General features: G+C 41.0%; 1 protein-coding gene across 5 annotated transcripts in view; it reads left to right on the top strand.

Moving 5' to 3' along the window:
• SYNE3 (spectrin repeat containing nuclear envelope family member 3) overlaps positions 1 to 21,310 on the top strand; it is a 94,044-nt gene extending 72,734 nt beyond the window's left edge. For 4 of the 5 annotated variants that reach the window (XM_032772066.2, XM_075065665.1, XM_075065664.1 and 1 more), the window contains one exon: positions 8,651 to 21,310. In XM_032772066.2, coding sequence (XP_032627957.1) covers positions 8,651 to 8,848 — 198 coding nt within the window. In that variant the 3' untranslated portion in view covers positions 8,849 to 21,310. The remainder of the gene's footprint in view (positions 1 to 8,650) is intronic. The other variant, XM_075065666.1, reaches the window with a different exon arrangement.
• The last annotated feature ends 6,679 nt before the right edge of the window (positions 21,311 to 27,989 follow it).

The following is a 27,989-nucleotide window of genomic DNA, read 5'->3' as shown; positions in this document are numbered from 1 at the left end:
GCATGGCTGAATGTTGTCTATGTGAGAGCCTCTTCCATTTATATTAATGTGCTGCTTTCTGCTCACTCCCTTTTTCATTCTTCTTGTCTACTGAGGACATGCCCCTCGCTAGACGAACACAAAGAGATCATTATCTCATAAAGAATGATATCTTGTAGACCAACAACAACAATAAACATTTGCAGGAAATTGTATCAGCCACTGAGAGTTTTTGACAGGTGCCCGTGATGGGGTAACATGTATGTATATTTGTCTGTAGTGCACCTAGCACATGCCAGGACATTATAGACCAAATACTAAACAATAATGATGATAAATGTTACCTTTGAAAGGTTGGCTCCTAGCCAACTGAAAATATTCCATGAGCATTTTTAGAATAAATAGAAAATCCAAAGCTGGTTGTTTCTGAGGCTAGGTAGCACTGTCTGATTTTTTTTTCCCAAAGTAATTACAGTTCCTTGCTGTACAAATAATTTTGGCTTTATTGTTTTGTACAAACAATATAATGAGAGTTTATTAAATTTGTAGTCACCTAATTGCTTCTTTTTGAGAAATTGCTGGACGTAATCTCCAGCAGCACATGGGCAGGAGGGAGTGTGTAATTTAATCTTCTTTAGAAGTCACCATAGATCTTGAGTCAATCAAATTAATGCAGCCATCCAGGAAACTGTGGACAAAGCTATAGCACTCATTCCTTGTCTGGGAGAAAACACTAATAACACAGACTGAACTTAAGATATGACAAGAAGTATACAGGAAACAAAATCTGTTTACAGTAACAGAGCATATATATAGTGCCCTGTTAAAAATGCATCATAGGTTGTGTGGTTTTGATAGTCAGACTCATGGCAGGTGTATGGTCATTTGAAGTCTGCTGTAAAATAACATGTTTGGTAAAATAGAAACTGCTTTTTAAAAAGTGCATTAAGGTGACACATTTTCCCCAGTTTAATGCATGTTTTATGAACACTGAGGAACTCTTTCCCCCTAAATAAGAGAAATCTTTCCCCTTGAACCAAAACTTCAAGGCCAAATACACCAGATCATTGGAGTAGTTCAGATCTGGATCTTAGATTTGTGGCTGGAGCCCACCTTTGCTCCAACCATGAACATTTTCTTCCCAAGGAGAATTGGCCTATGTGGTTTTTGTTCATTTCATGTGCACCCACGCCAGCCTGTAGGTTTAGGAATCAAACAACAATACACACCCCGAGCGTGCATGATTCACGGCAAAATGGACTTCTCACCATTTAAAACAGTGACATAGATTCACCCCTCCAGGCACATAAGGGTAGTATCCCCGCTTTCTGGGCCAACGGTGTAAGCCAGGGCTGCATGGGAGAGGGCAGTGTTCAATTTCACTGAGACTTTATAGGACCCCATCAGCAGAGACTTCCCAGGAAAAAGGCTGAATCAACCTGGCTTTGCCTCCTCCCATAGTGCGAGGCTGGGCCAGGCAGCTTCACTCACTAGTGAACCGCCTTACTACTACATCCCAATTCTGCTGCCAAGGGATCTTCTGGGGAGTGAATCCATCCCAGTGTTTGTAGATCTAGCACTGGTTACAGTACGTGCCCAGAAAGTGGAGTCTCCTATTTATCCACAAGACAAACCAGCAGTGCAAGCTGCATGCACTGCCGCATTCTCAGTATGTAAGGTGAGACGCCACCCTAGGAGTAAGAAGGTATCTTAGTTTCCATGTCCATTGAGACCTTGAGTCCCATCCTTCTGCTGAGGACGCCAGGAGGGTTCCAGTTAGTTCTGAATGAAGGTGTGATGTTCATTTTCTTTGCAAGAAAGATCCTTTCAATGAACTGTTCCGGTAACGGCAAATCTTAGTGTTATTTTATGAAGGATTATTGTAATCGTCCCATAACTGAAGGAAGCCAGAGGGAGTTGTGGTGGCTAGAAACAGAATAAAGTCAGTTTTTGGCACTTTTAAACACCTTCTTTTATATTTGTATAAGAACTGCCATCCGCCTTTGACTCTGGTTGGGTTCTTAAGGCACTTGTTTGAATAGGTCCAGTTTAAATGCACATTATCTTGTTTAGAAACCTTAGCTATAATTCTGCTTGGGATTGTTCAGCAGAACAAGGATAAATCTTTGGCTGCTTATAACAGGGCGTGCTTTTGCTCCTGTCGTCTAGCCCACAAAAACTGCACAGACACCACAAGTTCTGCATTTGCAGTACTTTTTATTTTGCGTTCCCTTCACCAATACCACCACAGTCCCCATGCAACTGCCTGGTTACAGTTTCTTCTGTGCTTTAGGCCCTCTCATCATGTCCTCTGGAGAACAGAGGTTGTCCGTTCCTCAAGTCTCTGTGGATATGTCTACACTGCAGTTAAAACCCTGTGACTGGCCTGTGACAGCTGACTCGGGCTGCAAGGTTGTTTAATTGTAGTGTAGACACCCAGGCTCAGGCTGGAACCCGGGCTCTAGGGCTCTGCAAGGTGGGAGGGTCCCAGATTATGGGCTGGAACCAGAGTTGGAACATCTGCACTGCCATTAAACACCCCAGCAGCTTGAGCCCTGGGAGCCCAAGTCAGCTGGTACAGGCCAGCCACAGGTGTGTAATTGCCTGTACCCTGTGTGCCTGGGCTCTGCTAGCCCTGTTTCTCTCCCCCTCACCCCCCTTTCTTTTTATCAGACTTGGATTGATAGGCTAATTGGCTCTTTGTCCCTGGTTATCTAATTATCTCAATCAACTTTCTCTGCAGAACTAATTAGTTTCTGAGTGATCAGAGTGTGGGCTCTCCTGTTCACTCCCTGGACTCTGTCAGACCCCCGAACTATTCTAATGGGAGACCGGGCTTCAGTTTTGTAGCAGCACTGTAGGTTATCTCCTGGATGCACCACGATACCTGCTGCTCACTATCCTATACATCTGTTTATTAATCTTCCCCACTGATTCCTAAGCTCTTATAAAGGATCAAATATCCCCAATTTAAAAAAATAAAAATAAAGGAGTGGAGGAGAGGTAGAGAAAGGAAGCAGCTTCCATTGATCATGTCATGAGCTTGCTGAGTTCAAAACCAGAAACTTGTGTGTCCTTATGTGTAAAGAATTGTCGAAGGCAATGTTTTCTTATCTGCAATGCTGCTCTAACAGATCCGGTGCCACCACTTTGCCTGTGGCATCATTATCCTAAGCGCACTTTGTGCCATATCTATCAGTAGAGCTGGCTATGGTAAATCCATCCGTGTCACAGTAACATATGGCAGCGTACTTAGTTTTAAGCGACTTTGCAGAGGAAACATTGAAATGTCGTCCATATGTCTTCTGAGACTCAGAGTATAAACTGCTGGTTTGTTTCTTGCTGTGATTTTAAATTGACCCTTGTACAAAGACTCTGGCTGTTGGTCTAGTCAACTTTGTGTACTTCTGAGTGCACCGGAGCAATTAAAAACCCTGGGATTTGCCTGTCTGCTTATGAACAGGGCAGCTCTCAAAATTCCCCACCAATGTGGCATGGGCACACACATCGCCACCCACCTATTTTAAAAACGTTAAGGTTACAAACCCAAGCATTCCATAGGTAAGAAATGCAGAATTAATATTGTTTGTGTAATCTAAGTTCAGACCCCTGTGCATTACGATACAGTCTTTAATTATATGATCACTTTTTTTTTCCCCCAACGGGACCCCTGATATGTACAGCAGCTCTGGAGATGCCTTTTGTGTGTGTGTGTGTGTGTGTGTCTGGCACACATAGGTAGCAGCAAAGTAATTAAACTCACCAGTAAGTAGTGTACCATTAGCTGGACAGGCTGTGGTTTACAATGCTACTATCTCTTAGGTCCCTAGGACAAATTAACACAACATTCTCCTGTATTCTGGATTATGATCAAAACCAAGTCAAAGGGAGAATAGTAGGAAAACATTCTTTGCAGTGTTGTTGTAGCCATGTTAGTCCCAGGATATGCGACACACAAGGTGGGTGAGGTAATATCTTGTATTGGTCCAGAGCTCTCACTCTGTTGGCAAAAGAGACAGAGACCAAGCTTTTGAGCTACAAGAGCAAGAAGAAACTGGTGTGTGAAATACAAGATTATGACCTTGCTATATGATCAGGCAGAATGGAGAAGCTGGGCTGTGTAGGAAAAAGTTATTCTTCAGCCCCAGCAAGGAAATAAGTTAGAAACTGCAGGCAAAGTAAATTTATTTTCCTTGCCTCAGGTTTTTCCCCAGCGTGAAAGTTCATCTTTGCACAGTAGATGTAATGCCAGATTTGGCTACTGTTAGTCTCACTGAGTGATATCTTACTCTACTAAAAGCCCCAGTGAAATAAAGTCTTAGCTTATAAATAAGGCAGCCTCAGAAAAATAGTATATGTAAGATACACAGCGCCATGAAAAGCAGTATTGTTTTGCAGCTTTTAGTGGTGGATCTTGAAGCACTTGACAAGTACTATTTAAGCCTTGTGACACATCTGTGGATAAGGCCATTCCCTATTTTACAGAGGGAGAAACTGAGCCATGGTGTCTTATCCTTGCACTGAATTAATGACCAGGCTTGGGAGTAGAATTCATGTGTTCCTTGTAGCACTAAGGCACAACTCCTGCTGGGAGGCATTGTATGGAGCTCTGTCAGCTGGGCTTCCAGACAGTCAGGGCTAGAGCATGCCTGTTAGCCATAGCTCTGTCTTGAGCAGAGCGTGGAGTCACACCATGCCAGAGGGGCCATGGAGGGGTCTGCCTCAGAGGCCATTTCTCCTGGAGTTTGTGGGTGCACTGGGGGAATGCATCCCCTACTATACCCTTTATGGGGTGTGCCTCTCTCCATCCCTGAGGCTGGCGTGAAGGAGTAGGGACCTGACTCTGCCCCCTCCCGGCCCCTTTTGTGCACCTTTAGGATTTTTCAGGCAGTCCATGGAAGATGAGGGGAAGGCTCCATGCACCCTTCTCACCACCACTGAGCACCTACTGAAGGCCAAGCAGAGTTTGGCCCTCAGTGAGCAATCTCCTCCCCTCTACACCTCCCTAGGAGAGCTGGCATAGGCAAAAGAGAGTGAGAGAGGGACTATACTTACTGGCAACATGGATGCCCTAGGAAACTAAGGAAGTCCTGGATATTCTTAAGGCACCTGCTGGATGACAACAGAAGTGGAGCTGAGGCACAAATAGAAAAGCCTAGAGTTTCTATACCCCCTCTCCAGCAGGAATAAATAACTAGGCGGGCAAATGCAGAGCCGCTTACTTGGCAATTAGCTCCAAACATAAGGCAAATTTCAGAAGCAATACTGAATTCTGGAGAGTTATCTGATGGGATTTGCAAAAGCGCCAAAGGAGTTAGGAGCACAATCAATTAACTCCCTCAGTTGCTTTTGAAAATCTCATCTGTAATGTCCATCCCTCACTGAGCTGTTCGCTGTTATAGGGAACTCCTCCTTTAACAACCTTATATTAAACCTTGTGCCAGAGAGAATGATACTTCCACGCCCTGTTCCTGGTAGAAGTGCTCATTTTCTGACAGTGGGAGAAAGAGTTACTCTTCATCTTCACAAGGCAAGGATAATTCTTCCCCAAATCTTCCATCAAAAAAACTACACCGCTACCTCGATATAACGACACCCGATCGAAAACGGATTTGGATATAACACAGTAAAGCAGTGCTCCGGGGGGGCGGGACTGCGCACTCCGGCGGATCAACGCAAGTTCAATATAACACGGTTTCACCTATAACGCGGTAAGATTTTTTGGCTCCCAAGGACAGCGTTCTATTGAGGTAGAGATGTACCACTGTTGCCAAATAGCAATAACCACGATCTGGTTTTGCATGGCTCTGGAGTCTGAGAGACGGGAATTTAGAACAAGTGTCTCTACCACATTGCGGGACTAGGCTACTATGGTGGCAATGGAGAATTAAACAGAAATAGAGAAGAACTAGGGAAGATAGAAATCCCTAGTGAAATGCCATTGAGTTACATGGCTCCAAGGAGAGTGTGGTGATGTTGAAGAAGAGCCTGTTTTATAGAATCTAGAGCCGAACCCCGAATGCTTCACTCAGGACTTGATGCTGCCACCTGTACTCCTGGTTATTAGTACCTTACTCTGTGACTAACCCCTTTGTAATCAGTGGGACTATTCAACATAAGGGTGCGAATTCCCTCTCCCGGCTCAGACTTTATTCAGTCCTTACTTGGGCAAAACTCTAATTTAAGAGCATACTAAGGACTTGAGGGTTTGGCCTTTAGGACTAATAGAAGGGAAAAACCTGTAAGGACACCCAGTTGTGTCTAGTGTGTTGGACACAATAGTCAAGAACAGCACATCCATATGTAGAAATGGCTCCTGCAGTGCTACTGGGGTCACTACGTTTTGATTTGCTTTGTGAAGGCCAGCTGTGCAAAGTGACGTTCCCTCAGGGAACACCTTAATTTAGACTCTCAATTTTTTCTAGCACTTCACTGAAAGCAAAAGATGAACAGAAGCAGCCGAAGCACCCAACATATTCTCAAAGAGCTGGGAGTATGGAATTTGGATCAGGCCTTAACCCAGTCACAATGCAGCAAGTCAGAAAGGGCAGACCAACCAGCTGTCACTCTATTGCCTCCACATCCGCCAGATCCAATAACTAGATCTCCATCAGTCATTTGATACAGCAGAAATACATCAGCTGTAACAGAAGAATATTTTTACAGAATCATTGTCTCATGCTCTGAAACTGTGTCTTGGTTGTGTGCCTTGGCAATTTCTATAAATGCCCCAGCATTTTTTATATATATATAGCAGCAGGAGGTTGAGGAATTTAGTTACAAGGGGGAGAAACAGCTCAACAATTTCTAATACAGACCGTTCGTCTGTGACAGTGTTCTAGTCTATTGACATTATCTTCTCTGCTGGTGTTTTCAAAGGACAGTGTGTGTTGGTAATGCAGTGGGCGGAAGGTATTGCCTAGTAATCTGAGTATACATGAGAGCCAGGAGTTTGAATTTCTAATCCCAGCTCTGACACTGGTTTCCTTTGTGGCTTTGAGCAAGTCACTTAACTTCTCTCTTTCCTCATTTGTGAAATGAGGATACCACCCTTCACAGGTGTGTTATGTGAATTAATTAATTAAGATTCGTAAAGCATGTAAATCATAGACTTTACGGTCAGAAGGGACCATTATGATCATCTAGTCTGACCTCTTGCACAACACAGGCCACAGAATCTCACCCACCCACTCCTGTATCAATTCTATGTCTGAGCTATTGAAGTCCTCAAATCATGGTTTAAAGACTTAAAGGTGCAGAGAATCTTCCAGCAAGTAACCCATGCCCCACGCTGCAGAGGAAGGCGAAAACCCCCCAGGGCCTCTGCCAATCTGCCCTGGAGGAAAATTCCTTCCCGACCCCAAATATGGTGATCAGCTAAACCCTGAGCATGTGGGCAAGACTCACCAGCCAGACACTCAGGAAAGAATTCTCTGTAGTAACTCAGATCCCACCCCATCTAACATCCCATCACAGGCCATTGGGCATATTTACCGCTAATAGTCAAACATCAATTAATTGCCAAAATTAGGCTATCCCAATGACTGGTATTGGGTAGATGCTAAATATCACTACTGTACTGCCAATGTAAATCCATGCCTGCTGAAGAAACTGCCTCACCCAAGTATTTGGTTACTTTTAACCATTTTTTTTCCTGAGAGATGTTTAATAATCACCAGGAATCCTGCCACTGTGAACCCTCCACTTTAATGAGTATTTCCTGAAGTCCCAGGCCCAAATTCTGGTCTGTAACATTGGTGTATATCCAAAGCAACTTCTTGTGGGCAATAGAATTATTCTCGATTTTCACCAGTGTAACTGAGCAGAATTTGGCTCTTCTCTTCCTTTCGTGGGGTACTTCATGTTAAAGGCAGCTTTCACCATCTCTTGTGCTTCTCTCTTTTGTTTGTCATTCTGTTGCATCTTGTGAAGTATAAAATTTGTTTGGCGAAGCATGAGAAACAGTGGATTGGCTGTAATAATGTGCGAGCCTTCTCCTGCTTTTCCTACCCATGGGGAAGGTCAGCAATAAAGAGGGGGCCCAAGGATCAGACTGCACTGGGAGACCAAACCAAATCAAATCTCTGAGTGATCTGGCCATAATGAATCCAAACAGCATATGAAGCTCCTCTACTGAGACAAAGCCTAAGGCTGTTTGGCTTCTCCCAGGAAGCAAAGCTTTCATTTTGCTGTGACATATTAGCTGCTAAAATAGACTTTTTCTCCTTGGCATTACCTGGGAGAAGACCAATTAGCAGTCGTGTGTGTGTGTGTGTGTGTGTGTGTGTAATTATAATTGCTTAATAATCAGAAACCTGACCCTAAGGATCGTTGTTTTCTTTCTCCAGTGAAGCCAAGCAATAATTCTCAAGAAAATAATTCCAAGCACTGAGGTCTGTTAGCCCATGGAATAACCTCAGAGAAGTGGTTCAAGCACCATTACTTGAATCAGTCAAACTGTACAGAACATGCAGGAATATATCACAGGCACCAGTTCTGCACTGGATAAGATGGGCTAAAAGGTCTTTTCCACCTCCATTATCACTGATTCTAGGAAATATTTGAGGTGTCTTTACTCCCTGCCCATCACACCTCCCTCAATTATTGCCATTATTTTTCTTGTTAATATGCTCAATAAATCCGTCATCTCCATTTGGTTTGTGTCTTTTAGAGACGTCCAGGGGAGATGTGTCCTTTCCTGCACCGCGTGTGCTGGGCAGCGCTGCCACTGCAGATACTCCTGCTGTTCTTATTGCTCCTGGCGTTTCTGCTCCCCCTGGTGGAGGAGACCCACAGCTGCAAGCTTGCCAACAACTTCGCCCGCTCCTTCAACTTGATGCTGAGATACGAAGGCCCTCCTCCAACTTAACTCCTCTACAGGCACGTGGCAAGAAGTGACTGGCTTAGACATCCAGGGTGCTTTTTCCTGGGTGTCTTGACTGTTGCTGGTCCTCTAAATCTAGGGCTTCTAATATGGCCACCAGATTAACTGGAAACATCATCAAATAAACGCAGCATAAGGTTAGTCCATATAAATCAGGTATTACCAGTTAGAGCTAAATTAATATTTTTACAGTATTATATGAATATATTTATACTGTGTGTGTGTGTGTATGTGTGTGTATATATATATATATATATATATATATATTTATTTGTGTGTGTGTGTATATAACTATAATGAAAAAAAATCTAAACTCCACGGTTTTAGTCTAATCCTGCAATGTTTTTGCTTCTGCCTTTGTTCAGCAACGAATAGCAGATATTTTAAAAAACTGAGTTCCTGTTGTTTACAACTGAAATCAAAGTAAGTGTGAGAAAATAAGGGATGTTCTGTGGAATCATGTGCCAGGAAAAATTGTCTCTGAGAGTGAGATGCAATGAAATCATGTTTAAATATGTTGTTTAACATTCAGCCTTAGCAAAAGGGAAAGTTTCTATTTGGGATCAGTAGCTAGTTTTTCTGTTGCTTGATCAAGTCACCACTGATGCCAGTGCAAAAACTCGCATTGACGTCAATGGGTGTGAGGCCAGGCCCACGGTATATTCAAATACTCTCTGTGACAGTCTACCAACTTTTTCTAATGCTTTGTCCGCTGTCAGTCCTGAAGTCGGAGAGAGAAACCCAGGCAAGGAAAGCTGAAAATAATGGGGCATTTTTCTAAATCTCACTCTAATGAAATGATTTTGGAACCAAATTGTAATTTTTATTTTATTTTGTGCAGCTACAGTGTACAAAGTTCTGTGTAGCAGTGAACTGTGCAAGAGAGAAAAATATGATCTTGTCCCCCCCCTTTTTAAACTATAAAGATCATCCACACGAATGTTTTTTGCACAGAAATTGCTCTGGGATGGACCACATGATCTGGACAGTGGGATGTAGCTTGTCTCAGCCTCAGCATACAAAATGGTCACAGCACAGAAATACATTAACAAATACAGTCAATAAACATGATTCCTTCATAGCAGGCATTATGTCAGTGATTTGCTAACAAAACCTGACATAGTGTAACTGCATCAAGCCCAATTATACTACACGTTTTTAAAAAGTCTGAGGTCTGAGACACTGAGAATTGTCATCCTTTTACCTGGTTTTGTGCCTGTTTTCATCAGCTCTTCTTTTTTACCAGAAATGTATGCTTTCAGTGTGCTTTTTAAAGTAAATGCGGTTCACAGCATTATTATGATGAAACAACCATTTCATGGTGGTGTTTTACCTAATTGGAGCCTGCATCTTGTCCAAAGGTAGGAAAGGGAATTGTTTCAAATACTTTGTGGCACTTCTTTAGTTCACCCCCTTTTTCTCTGTTCACTTTTATCCTCAGAGTCATAGTCATCATACTGTCAGTCGAAAAATCTTACTTAGTTTCCCCTATCCTGGCTATTTGTTTGGATGAAACTTGAATTCTAGGTGGCAGCAACTGACTTTTTTGACTCTCTCCAAACAAGTCCCAAAATAGTATCAATTCTATACTGGATATTCATTATTGTATACTTGTAGGTGGGACTCACTTTTTTTGTACCATAAAACATACAGGAGGTTAATTACATCCTGCCATATTCTATTCTGCATACAAAATGCCAATCCCTTATTGTAATACATGGGACTTCTATGCCACAATAAAAGGTAGAATATGGCCCATAGTTACATGTGTTATACTTTTTGATGTAAATTATGTACTAACTACAGACCCAATTCCACTAAGTATAATGGTGAGTAGAAGAACAGCCAAAGGTCTATCTAGCCCAGTATCCTGTCTTTCGACCATGGCCAATGCCAGGTGCCCTAGAGGGAATGAACAGAATAGGTAATCATCAAGTGATCCATCCCATCGCCCATTCCCAGCTTCTGGCAAACAGAGGCTTAGGGACGCCATCTACCCATCCTGGCTAATAGCTATTAATGGACCTATCCTCCATGAATTTATCTAGTTCTTTTTGAACCCTGTTATAGTCAATAATTATGAAGAGTTGAAACAACAAAGTTCAGATCTGAGATTCCCCCAAAGTCTTTTAAAAAAATTTTTTTGATAAAGAGAGGAGATGAGATGAGATAAGAGAGGACAAGTTGACATAGGAGGGAGGAGATATTGAGGTGTTCCGAATAGAAGGGAATAGGCAGCGGTGGTGGGAGAGAGGTCAGAAGGTGAGTGCAGATAGAGAAGGTGGGATTAAAAAGAATAGGGTCTGAAAAAGGAAGGCATGAACGGTAAGAATATGGAATGCAAAGAACAATCTGTATTAGGGTCCATCTAGTCCAGTGGTTTTCAACCTTTTTTCATTTACGTACCTCTGAAAAACTTTGAATGGAGGTGCAGACCCATTTGGAAATCTTAGATATAGTCTGTAGACCCCCAGTCCATGGGCCACAGGTTGAAAGCTAATGTCCTATGGTAACAACAACCTTTCGCGGACCACTTAGACATAGTCTGCAGGTCCCCAGCAATCTGCAGACTACATGTTGAAAATCATTTATCTAGTCCATCTCTATGCCTATGCAGGATTATTTCCCACTGTACATTGTCCAGTCTAATTTCAAATGTCCAAGTGGTGGGGCCTCTACCATTTCTTTGAGGAGACTATTCCCCTGCAGAGAGCTCTCACTGTCAGGGAGGTCTTGTCTACACAAACATTCTTCTTCATGCTTCCTGCAGTTGCAGTGACACCAATGGGAGTTCTAATACAGCGAGAATGCTGGTGTTCTAAGAAACATGTTGTCTAACCCCGCTCAGAGCAGGTGGATAGGAGAAGGCGGTCAAATTGTTATCTGCTGCTCATGGCCCACCTACACTGGAGCTAGAACATTGCTAGAGCTGGTTAAAATGTTTCAAATTTAGGAATTCTAATGAAACATGTCCATTGAAATTTTGAAATTCAGCTCCAAAAAAAAAAAAGGAAACAGTTATTTTTGTACATTTTTCAGTCAACTAGGAAATTAGAAGGAAAAACGCAGGAGTAGGCAGAGCCAGAGAGCAGAAATGCAGCAGAAGGAAGAACAGAGGAGGATCTAAAAGCGAAGCCGATTAAAAACTGGCAGTTAAGAGCTAGGAGAGGAAACTGGTGACTTAAAGCAGAAAGGTGACAAGAAGAAGAAATTGTGAAAGACACATAAGGGGTTTAAATATAAACAGGAAGGAAAGGAAGGCATCAAGCTGTGTCCTCCTTCGCAAAGGAGACAGATGGAAAGGAACTATAATTCACAAGCAATGCAGCAAATGAATTCCTTCTTCACAACTGTTATTTCCAACAGAGAAGAGAGGCACATCCTCCTCTCCCCCAGTTAGCTGTTGCAAGAGCCTTGCAAATTCTGCTCTGTGCAGCAAGAATTTAATCTAAGCTTTGAACCATGTGCTTCTCCCACCTCCATTTCAAACCGTTTCAATGTGTACAAAGAACCAGAAGGAGGATGGGGCAGGATAGAGATGTAGCAGTGTTTGTAGCATAGCCACATTCTGCTCCTTTGAGGGGTGTTCTGATCAGGAAATGAAATAAAACAGGATGAAAGGCAGGAGAGAAAAAGAACTATGACAAGTGGGAAAAGTTAGTTAAGGTGAAGATCAAGGAGCAAATGGTCAGGTTTTTTGCATGAAAATTATAGACTCTCCCAAGAGTTTCTGGGCGCTGGCCTTTCTTGTCTGGATTATTTTTGAGTTCAGCGGTGGGTTTTACAAGAGTTGGCAATACAAATGTAGGGGACATTAAAGAAATTATTTCCATGCAGAGGGTCTTACGAAAATAACTTCCATGTCACCTTAAAGTTTCAATGTTGGGGCAGGTTTAAAAAAACAATCTAAATTAGAACCACACTTTTGCTGCTGGGGTTTTGCCTTGCATTTATTCTTTAACATCTCTGCTGTACATCTTGGAGTTTTTCTGTAAACAAGCTAAGCAATACAAATATCACATAGCAGAGGTGAATCTTTCTCTGTTTTTAATGGAAATCAGCTCAAGCATTAGGCTCAGATTTCTCTCTTACACCAGCTTTATGCTGATGTAATTTCATTGATCTCAGTGGCGTTATTCTCAGTTTACATTAGTGTAAGAAAAATGTAAATCGGGTCCTTTCTGGTGTGGGTGTCTGTTGGGGGCAGGAGAGGTCAAAGAGAGAAATACCCAACCTTCCCTCATTTTTTAATTTAATTCAGAAGATTTTGCCTTATTGATTTTTGGGAGGGTAACTGCTATTAAGATCTGAAGCTCAAATAATGGTAAAGGAAAGTGGATTCAGTTCGCCCCCTCACAGGACTGTTTTCCTCATAGTTAGTTTCCTGTGTCAAGAAAACAGGCCCCAATATCTATAAAAAGCACCCTAAGGAACAAAATTTCAAAAGCAGTCTCACAAACTTTAGGTACAAATTTCTGTCTATGTTTTTGCACACAGTTTTTCTTGTCCTAACTTTTATAAAATCTTAGATCTGTGACTAGAGCTGGGTAAAACTTGTTGTCTGATACTTTTTCATGAATGTGTATTGGATTCACTTAATTGTTTCAATAGAAAATAACAAACAAAAATTCTGAAAAAGTCAAAATATTCCATTTTGACATTTTGAAATGAAACATCTTGCCTTTTTGATTCAAAACAACTTTTCATTTTGACTTTTACTTCAGTTTTATTTTAAAAAATTTGAAAGGTTTTTTTTGTTTTGTTTTGTTTTTGTTTAAAAACACCTCATGGTACCTGAATGTATTTTCTTCAATATGTTTGGTTTGCAGAAAAGTTAAAAAAATTTGTGTTTTGGGTAAACCTGAAATTATTTTTTTGTTTATTTGGCCACTGACCTGAAAAATTAGTTATACACAGCTCTATCTGTGACATCTGCCAATAATCTGGATGCTTCACCACTGGGCTTCAGATTTGGACTCCGAATGCAATCGGTGCTGATGGTGTACTTAAAATGCCTGGCAATAGATAGAGGCCACACCTCCAATGCTAATGCTACCTTACTGGTTTACAGCTAATCCACAGTCAGAGCACTTTCAAGGAAAGCTGTAGCCCTTAAATTAAATGCATGTGAGCTTGGGAACTATTTGCACATGCAAATCAGACCAGCACCTGACTACTCAGGCTGCATGCAAGTTCACTTTGTGTGCACAGTTAACATTTTGGTGCTTGCAAAACTGCACGCACCAAAGTTCTTTAGCATCGGCTATCTGATGGGCCAGGATGATGCCCCTTTGAAACTACGGCTCAAAGGGCCAAATTCTACACTCAGCTGCTCATGCATGGAAGTTAGTAGGATCTCCACGCACTCCAAGTTCAGGCTTCAGCCCCAGCTTTTGGAGAAAAGCCTGTCTAATTTATGAATAGTAATTGATTCTGTAGCCAGGTGCTTTCAACAATTTTTTCCATGACTGCAATACAATAAGGTAGAAAATTGCTATTGTGCTTCATACCTATTTATAGCATATTCTCTGATTCCAACCAGCAATTTAGATTGTCTTAAATTCTATTTATATAAGCCTCTCTCCAGTGCTCTTGGGGAGGAAAAGGTATGTTTTAAGAACACACAAAAAAGTAATATTCTCCTGATAACACCAAGATTGCAGAGCTATCCTGATCTCTAAGCCACATAATAGCTTATATGCCTGGCTGTTATGTTTACTCTAGTCAAATATTTCTGGCTGAAAATAAAGCTGCTAACCTAATTAATAAAACTACTAATTAATCATTATACAGTGATCACTTTGCATAATTAGCAGGGATCTTAGAATCACTATTCATCTCAACTTAATTCTTAATCATTGGAGTTGATTACGGTCCTCAGAAAAGAACCAGTCTCTCCAAAAAGTGACTGTTGCAGATATCTACATAGTGTTTCTTTAGACAGAATAATTACCAGCTCTGTTATATACTGGTGCTCTGGGATCTCAGGAATTTACTCAGCTTGAACATTAAATACTTTGTATTTGGTGTGTGCATGGGACTCCCATTAGCGTGAAGGAGACTTGCAAGAACACTTCAAGAGGAGATAGGGCTCAAACACTCAGTTGTACAAATAAATAAAAGGGAGCAAATGGAATTCTGCAAACCAATGGGTTGCACTGAAAAGTCTTTCTGGCTGCTTGGGAATCATGGGAATTGTCGGATAATAGTTGACTAAATTTAAGTAGCAACAACATTCATTTTACATTCAATATTTATTTTGGCTCAGGTGGAGATGTATTTATTTCCACCTTTGAAAAACATTTAGCTAGTTACTCAGATAAATACACCTTTGATTGAACTCATGCATGGATTTTGGTTATGTGTTGTTATATTGTATCGGCTTTTGGAGACTTTACTGCCCATTGGTTTATTTACTATTCTGCCACGGAAACACATTTACCCAATGAAATGTAAGGGCTCCTTTCAGGGTTGCTGGGGGGAGTCAGGCAAGTTCTTCATAGTTCTCAGATCATTGACCTACTCAGAGCTCTTATGGTTCACTGTGTAATCCAGCTGTGGGTGCTTGACTATTCTCTGAAGTCTGCCTGCTAAAAAAATCTGTAGATAACTTTGCACAGACACTCTGATCCATTCAGTAACAAATTTTAACATCTCTACCATATTTAACTGTGCTTCAAAAAATTTGATTATGTCTTGGACTAACCACGCTTAATTTTTTTTTATCACTGGACTTTTTGAGTTACACAGACATACCATTTCTTTATTCATTTTGCACTTGTACAATGTTAAAATAAAACAGATCCAAGAATCTAAACGTTTCCCAAAAATATCAAATATGATTGAATAATCTAGCTTGCAGTCTGTTTTATATGTTTTTAAGTTCTTTGGACTGTCTAATTGAAAACCAGACCACGAATAGGGTTTATCAGGAATATGCCAACTCAACTGGTAGCCTAAATGGCACCACTATAATTAAATACTATTCACAAGCAAACCGTTGTTACCTACTCTACTTTAGCAATTGACAGGTACTGACCACTGCGGAGGCTGAGCTGTGTTGGAGGAGGTGCAACACCCTAATAGAGGTGGCAGGAGGGATTATGCCTTCAAAAGGCATAATGTTTCCTAGGTGCTGTAACATGGGGACATAGGAACTACCACTCTGGATCAAATTCAAGGTTGATTTTATCCCATATCCTCTCTCTGGCAGAGGCCAGCACCATGTGCTCCAGAAGTCTCTGCCTAATCCCTAATAATTGTGTTAAATCTTGTGTTAAATCTTGAAGCATGTTTATCACTTTTTATATTTTTATGTCACTTCCAAAATTGTTGTTAGCATTAACTATTATAAATCTTGATATTCTTGTTATCCATATAAATGCCCAGTCCCTCATTGAATCATGCTGAATTTTTGGCCTCTATAGGATCAAGTGGCAATGAGTTCCGAAGTCTCACTACATGTTATGTGAAAAGGTATTTACTTTTATCAGTTTTGAATTTGACAAATTTCATTTTCGTTGAATGTCCCCTTGTCCTTGTGTTACATGCCCAGGAGAACAAAAGCGTTCGATCTCCATTCTCTCGGCTATCTGTTGTTTTGTAATTCTTTTATCATGTCCCCTCTGATCTGTCTCCTTTCTAGGGTGCACTTTCCCAGTCTTTTCAGTGTATCTTGACATGTGAGTTTTTCTATACCCTTGGTCATTCTCATCATCACCCTTCTCTGAACCCTCTCTAATGTTAATTTTTCACTCACTGGTATAGCTAAAATCTTTCCTTCCTGGCCTGATGACTTATCAGTGACCTGGCCATCTCTTGCCTTGTTTACTGCAACCTTCTCTTGTCCGGCCTCCTCTTCTCCCATAACTGTCCCCTCCAGTCTGTCCACAGTGCAGCTGTTAAACTTGTCTTCCTCGCCTGCCAGTAGCTCCTCTCTTTGAATATCTCCTACCATGCATTGTTTCTATGACTCCTCCTCACCTCCACACCCTGCACAACTCTGCCCAAGCCTACATCTCTGATCTAGTTTGTTAGCCCCTTCACAGCCTATCCTCATGCCAACAATCCCTGCCTCACTGACCTCTTTTTGTTACAGACTGACTCCTTCTCCCTGCCTATTTTCATGCCACCTCACGCTTGGAACAGCCTCCCAACCCCAGAGTACTCTGTCCCCGTCCTCCACCTTTTCCTCATTCAGCTCCCTCCTACAGATTCACTTCTGCTACAAGGCCCTCAAACACACCCGTGTTAGAATTTTATTCTGATACATTTAAAGTTATTCTGATCTCAATGAACGGTCTTCTCTGGATCTCCCGGTACATCTTGCCCTCTCTCTAATCTGCCTTTCACACTGGAGCATTTGTGTCTTACACAGATCAGAGTGTGTTGTCAGCGCCTAACAAATAATAATAGCGGCCATGCCATTTGTATTACAAACAACCTGCCCAAGCCCCTTCATTCTGATCCCTTTAAGCAGGCATTCGTGGATAATTCAGCTACTAGCTATAGAAAGTTGCCATTTAATCAGAAAAGGAAGGGCCACCATTTCAAATTCAGCTGTCTTATCCTAGCCTTGTCCCTGACTGTCTAAGCACTACCATGTGCTCTGCAGTCTGGATCTGCATGCTCTTGAGCCCTTTGGGACATTTGAGTGACACAATTCTACATCATAAATAGCTGGGGTATTTTTTCAAACAGAAAAATGGGCACTTTTGACATACTGTTATAACAAACCATTTATCAGCCACTGTAGCAAACCATTTATTTTGGCCCGTTAGTTCATTGGAAAAACGAACTCAAAACCATTTCTGAAAAAATGAGAGAATATTGAAGGAACGTTGCCAGAGGAAGACGCAAGCTGGCTCCAACCCTACCTGTCATTACCAGCTTTTTTTCTGGCCTGAAGCTGACATCTTCCTCCATTTAGAATTCTTGCTTGGAGGGTTTATTTTTCAGAACATAGGACCCCCCAAAATCCTAATGTCTCCTTTGTCAGTTCCAATAAGAGTAAAACACCACAGACTTGGTTTTCTTTGCAAATATGTGTATCCCTGTACTCTGCAAGGACAGCCTAGCCGTTGCTGCAACGTGGGTATAAGGGGAAGTGTAATTGTACCACTTGAAGAAAGATGACATTCCACATCAGTGTAATTTTCAAGTGCAGCTTGAAAAGGAAAAGTGTTTTAAAATGAAGCAAGGAAAGTTTAGAAATATATTTTAACAAGTTTTCAGTATTTTCTTCTGTTCTGGCCTGATCCCATGAGGTGCTGAGACCTTGAAATGCTATTGCCTTCACCTTCCCATTCAGCGCCATGCCAGATCAGGCCTTTTAAAGATATGTCTACAGTGCAACTGGGAACAGGCCTCCCAGCCTGGGTAGACAGATTCACGCTAGCTGGCTTCAGCTTGGCACATGCTCCGGCTCTCAAGCCCCCCTGATGCCTCGGGTCTGAGATCTGGTGGGTGGCATGATTCTCCGCGACCATTTTTAGCATGCTAGCTCAAGCCCTGCTAGCACGTGTCTCTATTCAGGCTGGGAGGCTGCCATAGACATAGCCTAAGAGTTTTACCTGAGAGTCACGGGTTGAGCATTTTGTTTCTGAAGCTGTTTAAATGCATCATGATTTATTCTTATGTTTGAATTCTGTGTCTCCAAGTCATAGGCATGTATATTTGACTGGAAATCCTTCTATTAGCTTGTGCTCTCTTAGTTTCTTGGATAATTCCATGAGAGTGGTTTCCATCTGGAAAACATCACAGCTATATTTCCAGCAGTTTACTTTCTCCTCATTTGTTTACTTGGGTGCACTGGACCTACGTGAAACATTTGCAGGAACAATAATGTGCATGTGAAAATTCTCTGACATCACCTTTCATAAGACTCACAATCTCATTGACATTAAAAAGTGCTACTAAGAATGGAAGTTGCACTATTGTTTTTCCAGGGTGCACAAAGCTTTTGCAGAAGACCTGTCCTCACTTCTAGAACTAGTTGGCTGTGTTGGGTCCAATTCAGTTCACAGAGCTAGGTCATAAGGAGGTTGTGGACATTTCCCATCTCTCTTACTTCTGCCTCTCTCTGTCTTTCTCTCTCTCTCACATCCACCCACACACACACACAACCTTTGTTTAATTGTAGGAAGAAAGTGTAAGGTAATTTGCTAAGAGCCCTTGAAAGGTACCCAGTGTATGTTACCAAAAACAACAACAAAAAGGAAAGCACAGCTATGGGATTTACACTTGCAGTCAACGTATTGTCCCAAAAAATTGAATAAGATCAACTTGGTTTTCTGAAATTTCCTTTAATTAGGCCCTAAACATTGAGGGTCTTTTTAAAATTAAAAGATGTACAGATATGTAGATATATTTTCCACTTGCTATTAGAGGTTAACTGGAAGCCAACATCTGAACATCCTTGAACTGTAGAGGATGGAATTGTTGACATCTGTACCTCAATCTGGATCCAATTTCCATGATTAGGGCCTGACTTTATAAAAGGCCAGACAAGATCCCTAATCCTGAACACAACTGAACTTTAAGATAGTTCACAATCTGAGTCCACATCCAGACCTTAATCACTGTAAGAGTCTGGTTCAGAACTCCGGATCTGAATACCTAGCACGTGGGAGTGTTTGAAATTCAGACCTGAACCCAGGTCCCAGTTTTGCAGTTCAGGTCCACTTGTAAATGTTAGTATTCAGGTAGAAAACAAGTGTGAGAGGCACTTAGAGCACGAACAGCTGTCATATATGGTAGCTAATACTAATGTTGGTATTAATAACTGTTTATGCATGTGCTGTTCAGTGTAACATTTAGGATAATGTGTGTGTGTGCGAGCAAGAGAGTGAGAGAGAAGTAATTAACTGGATAGCTGTCACTTTTCTGTTGTGTGAACACACGTACTCATATTGCAGGGACCATTTCCACTTTTGTCATGTAACTTATGATTTTTAAATACATTTGTGATAAATTAGGCTCTCTACTAAGGTAAACAATACTGGAGCCAAACAGCTGTCTCTGTACATATGCAAGTTATCACAGTTGATATCACATCCAAGACAGACTCCTTGTCTTGGACCTTTCCTTAACCTTTCTGGCTTGATTCAGGGAAATGTGGACCAGTCTATTTTTTTATTAAAACTGTGGTCTTTTGAAATGTCATGCTAATTTTTCAAATCCTTTACTCTTACTCACATTTGATGCAGAAAGACTGTAACAATAGCATTTTTGTAAACTGCTGCTTGCTTTGTGTTTGGAAATTATATAGATATATTTATTCTACCGAATTTCATGTAATTTTGAAACTCTTGTCTTCAAAAATATCCTCTTACATTCCAGACAGATCAAAAGAAGCTGTTGGCTTCTCGGTGCTGCCTATGTATGATAGTGTATAAAATTATAATTTCAGTAACAAGAGCCTGGCTTTATTTACGTTTTAAAAAAAAAAAAAAGATTATTGGACTTAATTAATCCCTAGTGTAACTCCATCATATGTAGAGGGATGAACTTGGTCCATTCAGAACCCATGACTATAGTAAAGTAACATTTCCTAAGAAACCCTGCCTGGAAACTATGGGAGAATCCATAATGAGACCATAGCCTTTTGGGGCTGAATTCTGTGATCCTTATTCGCGCTTTGCAGTGTGTTACTCCACAGGTAGTCCCATTAATTAAATTGGGTCTATTAAGAATAAGGTAACGTGCCAAGTGAATAAGAGAGACAGAATGTGTCCTTTCTTAATGAGAACTTTTGGCCTTTTAAATAGAGAAGTGGGTTACATTTTGAGCATTTCTGGGCAAAGTTTTATGTTCTGGTTTGCGCTCTGATTTCCCTTGTATCGCCTGGAGTTGTTCTGTTGCTGGAATCCAGATGAAATCAATTGAAGTCTCATGCACAGATGAATGTGATAGAAATCTACAGGAAAATGTTTCAGAATATGCAAAAGCCCTGAGACACCCTGAATCCCATTAAAGTAAGTGAGAACTCTGGGTGCTCAGCATCTCTGAAAATGAGGACTTAGGTTGTTAAATGATTCACAGCATAGTGCATAGAGGAGAATTTTGCTTATTGTGTAGAAAATACTTGCACAACTTGGTACTAAGCATACATCTCCCTACACAATGGGGGCTGATCCTGCAGAACATCACTGAGGACTCAGCACCTGGCAAGATCAGGCTCCAGTGTTTTAAAACATTGGATGACCAATAAAATATGAGGTGGTTTTCCTGTCTGCAATAAAGATAAAGGGACTGGAAATTTATCACTTGCAATTCTTGCCATGTGACTGTTTTTTGATGCTTGTCACTGTTATCAATGAAGTACTATGCTGTATGTTAAACTGCACTGTAAAATCGGAATACTTTACTGCACATCTTTTTTTAAAGGGGAAAATAATTGTATGTGTTGCAGTTGTAATGCAATAAATAAATATATTTTCTTTTTAAGGGCTTCTCAGTTATACTGGGATGATTCTCTTTTTTTCTTTTCTCTGCCTTTAATTCTTTCCATCCATATGTTTGTGCTCTCCTAGGAACACAGAACAAGAAGGTAGGAAGAACTGTCTGTGAATGTTTGTTGCCTCCTTTCCCATCATCTTCACATACTGCAGGCAAATAAATGATTGTGCTGAACACAGATACTTGATCCTAAAATCATAACCGTTATTAGAAAATACCAACTTTTCTTTAAGACCATCCTAGCAATTGTACTAGAAAATTATATCACTGCAGGATCTACAGAAAGATATAAAATCTACAGAACCTTGTTATGTTTCTACAGGACTCTGTGAGACTTTTCTCTAAGGGTCCCAGATGATGATCCCTGCTCACTATTCCAGAGGAGAGGGAAACCACACACACACACTATATATATATATTTGGATATAGGGGAATTCCTGCTCTGTCCAAAGTTTAGTTCAGTCTAATCCTGTGTAAGTAAACAAGCATTATTATAGTTAGGTATGTACTATACACTTTACTCCTATTTCTCTTACCATTGTGGTTTGTGTGGACCCAGAAATATTTTTAGTAATCAAATAATTGCCAATTTCTTTCTTGAATTCTAGCAAGACCGAGTCTGCCAGGAACATCAAAGTTGAAGAACTCCACAGAAGAATTATGTTCTGGCAGTAGGGAAAACCCCTCTGTATTTTGCCTAAAAGTCATGTGTTGGGATGAACTTTTGGGATGGTCTCTTTCTTTCCTGGTGTTGTTTAATGCCTGGTGAACTGTATATAGGCACTGTGTCAGTTGTCTTATTTTTCTGTGTGTAGAGATCCCTGATTCTCCTTCAGAGATTACAGCACATCTCCCAACAGTTATTTACTCTTCCAGCAGGACTCGTGACAATCTTCTCTCTATTTGGATTACATGCTTGCCTCTAGTAAAACAATGTGAGCTTATAAAAGTCATGAACATTCTTTGTGACAAGCACTCAAACATTAGCCAGCTGTTAATGCATCTTTTCCAATGACCAGGATTTCCGAGTCCCTAGCCTGAGATGATCCTTATGTATTTTGGAGAACACAAGGTTATTAGGGAGAAGGCATAAAATTGTACTTGTGCAATTTTAAACTCTTCAGCTGAAGTTAGCAGTGCAATGGTCATGAAGAGGACTGTGATTGCTACCCTCAGAGGTGCCAGCAACAGTAGAGAGGAGACCATGCAAGCACAGAGGCAGCTCTGTGACCTTAGGAAAGTCAGACTATGGTGACCTATAGATTATCTCACCATGGTATATTGGCTGCTCAAATCAACACACAAGTGATGCTGCAACTGTTACTAACAGCTTTTCTCTCTGCAATATAATCCTCCTTGTGGGTTATTAATTTATGGGGGGCACCAACAGGGTTTGTGTGGCCAAGCCCCTAGGAGCCCCTTCCATGGTGATAGACCTGTGTTAGACCAGTTTTTCTGAAACAACCAAATAAAAATGGAGCCTTTTACTGTATTGCAGATATTATGTATAATGCAGGGAAATTACTTCTAGAAGGGAGGAGAGAGTTGTGCATGAGATTTTCACAGGCTTGAAAAGAAAAACACTAATTTATGGGTGAGTGAGTAGTGGGCTGACTAAGTTCAGGCTCCAGTGGAGTCTGCAGTTGATCAGTGGGAGCTGATGCAGTCAATGAGAATTACTGTAAATGGTTTTAGAGGCCACAGGAGTATCTTAGGCAGTTATAAATATATAGGCTGGATATTATTGAAGAAACACCTGTTTTAGATAGTTACCTTGCTGCAAGAAGACAAAGGCTGTTCTTTAGGTCATAACACTGAAAGGTGGCAAGTTCAATAAATAAAAATAAGAGGATCAGATCCTTAACTGGTGTAAGTGGGCATAGCCTCATTAAAGTTAATGAAGCTAGGCTGATTTATACCAGCTGAGGATGTGGCTCATAGTCAATAGGGATCTTACAGAATGGTCAAAAAAACAATTTTGTAGTAGTTCTTTGTCTAATGCCTGAGCACTGGATTGTAACTGTACAAAAGTCCTTGCCAGTATAATGATGTAATTTTGGATCTGAACACTCATGATATGGTTAGGTAATACTAAGGGAAAACAGAACCATCATTATAAACCTATTAAATTAGAAAAAATGGAGCAAGATTACAGAGTGATAAATACTGAATGAAACAAAAACCAACAGTGCGGCATTAAGAGGGAGTGATTTTTAAGGCATATTCACTCTGTGGAAATCACCTTGCAGTAATACCAGTGTTATGTGTAAGAGGCGAGTATTATATCCAGCAGAGATTAAAGACAGAGGGTTTTTTCCCCTAAGTTAATATTTCAGGCTTTCTGAATTTCATTTCTTGACATTTCATGAATGCAGCCTCAGCTTCCAACTATGGAAAAACACTCTGATAAACACACATTGCTGGAGCAAATGAAACTGAAGTCTCATCCGGTTTTACCGTAGCATTCATGGTATTACTAAGGATTGTAATATAATCCTTTTCAATGAATAACCCTAACAGATGTTATCAGGGTTGCACTGTATTAGCAGTGGACCTCTGGATAGAACTCCCTCAGTGGAAGTTCATAAATTGTTCTAATGGGCTGCTTGATTTGCGTGGCTGTTTGAGCAGGGTGGAAGAGAGGTGGTTAACAGTGTCCTTAAGCATTATTCCCATCTGGTATTCATTACAGTGCTGTTAAATATTTCATGCTTTTCATGTTACAAACAAATAAAAGCAGAACTAATCTTTTTGTTTAATGTTCCATGATTGGCACTGTGAATGAATAAGCTGTATATTCTAACTGCCAATCTTGCTGTGGCTGCTCTAGGGGTTTGAGTGGAAGATAGAGCAGATCTCCATGAACTTTTGAGGTGGGATTTTTATTACACTATTGATATAGAAAATGATATAGAAAAATCCAGATGATGAATGTGCTGTTTAATCAGCTGGGATTTCTTTGCTTGCAAGAAGATAACTTGATGAAGTGCAAACAGAGACAGGGAGGAGACGGTGACTGCTTGTCAGCTATATACAAGACTGTCTCCTGCTGTGATGGCTGGGAAACTCAATAGCTATTACTGCCACTTTGCCCTTTTATAGCTGCTTCCATCAGAGGATCTCAAAGCACTTTACCATTATTGATTCTTTAAACTTCACAACTCCCCTGTGCGGTAAGTATATCACGTCACTCCCGTTTTACAGAACAGGAAACTACCCTGGGGAAGTTAAATCCAGCATTTTCAAAGCTAGGATACCTAAATCCAGAATTAGGCACATAGATGAAATTGTCCTCATTGGCTCTGTGGGTGCTTGGTATCAGCTACTTTTTTTCAGTGCTAAAGGCCTTAATCCTGCAGTGATTTCTGCATAGGTGGAACTCTGCACAGTGTCTTTGGATTACACAGAGGGCTCTGTAGAGGCAGAGGATCCACTTGCATTGACGTTGAGGGTCAGGGCCTAAGTTTGGATGCATGCGCCTAACCTTAGACACCCAATTTGGAAAAAGTTGGCCTAAGCGATCTGCCCCGCACCCCCCCAGCATGTACTATATCAGATATACAGTTTCTGACTGCTTGTTAGACTGAATTCAGAGGCAAAGGTGGGTGTTAAACAAAAACAGAGAACCCTGATGATAGGCTGTAAACAGGCAAGTCTTTCAATAGGAGCCTGGCCTATGCTGATCAAGACACACTCACAGCATCTTACTTATTTTATTTAATATAGACTCATAGAACCATTGAATTAGAAGGGACCACAAGGATCACCTAGTCTAACCCGCTGCCAGGATGCAGGATTTGTTGTCTAAACTATCCAAGACAGATGGCTATCCAACCTCTTTTTGAAAGCTTCCAGTGAAGGAGCTTCCACACCCTCCCTACACAGTCCGTTCCATTGTCCTAATATCAAATATATTTTCAGTTTCTGTAGCACCGTATATCTGAGGATCTCAAAGCACTTAGCAAACTTTAACAAATTAAGTCTCAACATGCCCTTGTAAGGTGATCTTTTTATTATCTGCTGAAGTGCAGCCACTTCTGGAGTGGAACACTGCAGCTATTTAGCAGCTCGCCACAACAGTACAGGACAAGAATATAAAAATGGACTGTAACCCCTTACTACAGTTCATGGCAGTAAATCCTTTACACTGTGGAACTAAACATACTACTTTTAGTTTGTTTAAATCCAAGAATGGTAAATGATGAGTCATAAAAATTTAAGAAATCAGTAGAGTACAGAGTGCAAGCAGCCTCATAGTGTCTGATCTGCTGTCACTGATAATACCCATGAAAGACAAGGGGTTTTCTTCATTCCTGGACAAATGAACTGCAGCATGTATGAAATCTCTACAGGCCATCTGTGACAGTAATTCATTTACCCGCAGTATTACAGAACAGATTTTCCAGTGAGCTCAAAAGGGCAGGCAGGAAAAAGTAGCATGATGAGAAGTATCTGTGACCCGTGTCTGAAAATAAAAAAATATTATGCAGTTGTCATGTCTGATGGATAAAGTGTGTGATGCAGAAGGCAAAGCCACAGCAACTAGATAAATGTTTAAAACATTTAACTTTGTTACATTAAGAATGAGTTGCAATGCAGGCTTATTGAGGTTGAAATTAAGCAGACATTTCTGCATTCCTGAAATCAGTCTTCTGAAATTGTTTAGGTTGGAAGAAAGTTCGTTTCAGATAATGTGGAAGTGTAAGGGGAAGTTGGTCTTCAGACACAATGGAGCAGTTCTGAAAGGTCATGATTACCATTTTTTTTCATCTGTTGCTTTCCAGTTGCCAGCAGCCCAGAGCTGATTTTCATTAGACCAGAAGAGGGCCTCTACAGATACTTGGTTACTAACTTTAATTGATATGAGCATGTTAATTTATAACCTTAGCAGCTACAATATATAATATGTACTCAGTACTTTCCTAACACTTAAGATTTTGGAAATTATAATTAGTAACTCATTCTCATTAACAATCAATTAGTTATGTGGCCTTAGGTGTCAGATTCGCCCCTGGTGTAATTCCGACGAGGTCAATGGAGTTACAGCAGGAATTAATTCAGCCCACACTAGCTAATGAGTTTACATAACATTTAACTTCAGGTACCCACTGAAGAGTTTTGGGTTTAGCACCAGGGACCTCAGTGTTTCTTCATAAAGTTATCCTACAGAAGAACAGGGAAAAAATGCCATTGTCTAAAAACTGGTTTCTGCAGCAACATGTCTACAAAGAGGGGGCCTTTCACCCCCAAAACACTGACTGGGGAAAGGGAGCAGGAAGTAGGGATTAGGGAGATTTTGCCCAGCTGTGCCTCCTAAACCTTCATTTAAAGGGACTGTTCCAATCTCCTGTTCTTCACTATGTCATGCTACACTTTCTTTGAATTTTTTTTTTAAATCTCCACAATTCGTGGCAATTGTAAGTGCTCACTTCAGCCTTTGTGAATGTAGGCGTGCTCTGTAACACTGGTGCTAGGAGTCAGTGAAGCAAGACACATGCACCAATCTCCTCCTTTTCCCCATCCCCATTGTTAAGACATTCTCTGGTCTCATATGGTGGCATACCATGGGTGTATGAGAGATAAGACATTCCAGAGCCTAGTGCCCCCTCCACTAGCCCATGCAGTGAGCAGATAATGTTCTGGACTAACCAATATTACAGTTTTTAAATCTTAGAGTTAAATTATCCAGTGTCATAGACTTCAAATAATAAATAGTCACTGTAACTCAATTACGTACAGGTCACTAAGGGGCAAATCAGACCCCCAGCTCTGTGGTTGTAGAGAACCTATTGGCAGCAGATTCAGTGTATTTCTGCTGTGCAAAGGTGGGAAGGAGTGTTGGTTTTGGAGGAACCATTCAGAGGATCCTGCAGCAGAGTCATGGGGGCCTGCAGTGGGCTGAACTAGCCCCTACAGAGCAGCTCTGCACCCACACTGAAGAGTAAGGAGAATTTCTCCTCCCCTTCAGTCCCATCTTTGCAAACACGCCCACTGTTTGGGCTTGGTGTTGAGTCCCTGGATCTGGCCTTACTGGAAGGACCAGTCTTTTTAAGTTAGAGTGTTTTCTGATGGGATATTTTACATCATCTCAGCATGGTCGTGCAATCGGCACAGGGTTATGGGAATCAGAATTTCTTGGTTCTGAGCCTGACTGTCAAAACAACTCATTGTATGATCCTGGCCAAACTGCTTAACCTCTCTATACCCCAGTTTAGGAACATGGGAACAACAATACTTACCACACCCATTTCACTGGGGGGTTTTGAGGCTTGAGCTGTTTATGCTGGTGAAGTAGTTTGAGAACTGCACATAGAACTGTTAAGTATTGCTGCTCCAAATTCTAACCTCAAATATGAACTCATAACCCGTAATTCACTCAATGGGAACTGAGTGCGTTTAGTTGAGGGCAGAATTTTTCCTGATGATACTACACTTGCTTTTATCATGGACAACACCTCCATATAAAGAAGAGACAGCTTCAGGCTGAAATTTTTTTGGCCATCCCTTGTATACACCGAATAAACTACTTTAAACAGCAGCTCACTGCTGAAGGCTATTATGGTTCTCCAGCCTGAACTATGCTTGGAAGGCTTTGTTGGTATAGCTATGCATGCGCATATATGTATGTACACACACACCCTCACACACTACACGATATTAGCACTGC

The sequence above is a fragment of the Chelonoidis abingdonii genome, chromosome 4, assembly GCF_003597395.2.
Source record: "Chelonoidis abingdonii isolate Lonesome George chromosome 4, CheloAbing_2.0, whole genome shotgun sequence".
Taxonomy (NCBI): domain Eukaryota; kingdom Metazoa; phylum Chordata; order Testudines; family Testudinidae; genus Chelonoidis; species Chelonoidis abingdonii.
This window is presented reverse-complemented; position numbering and strand designations above follow the sequence as displayed.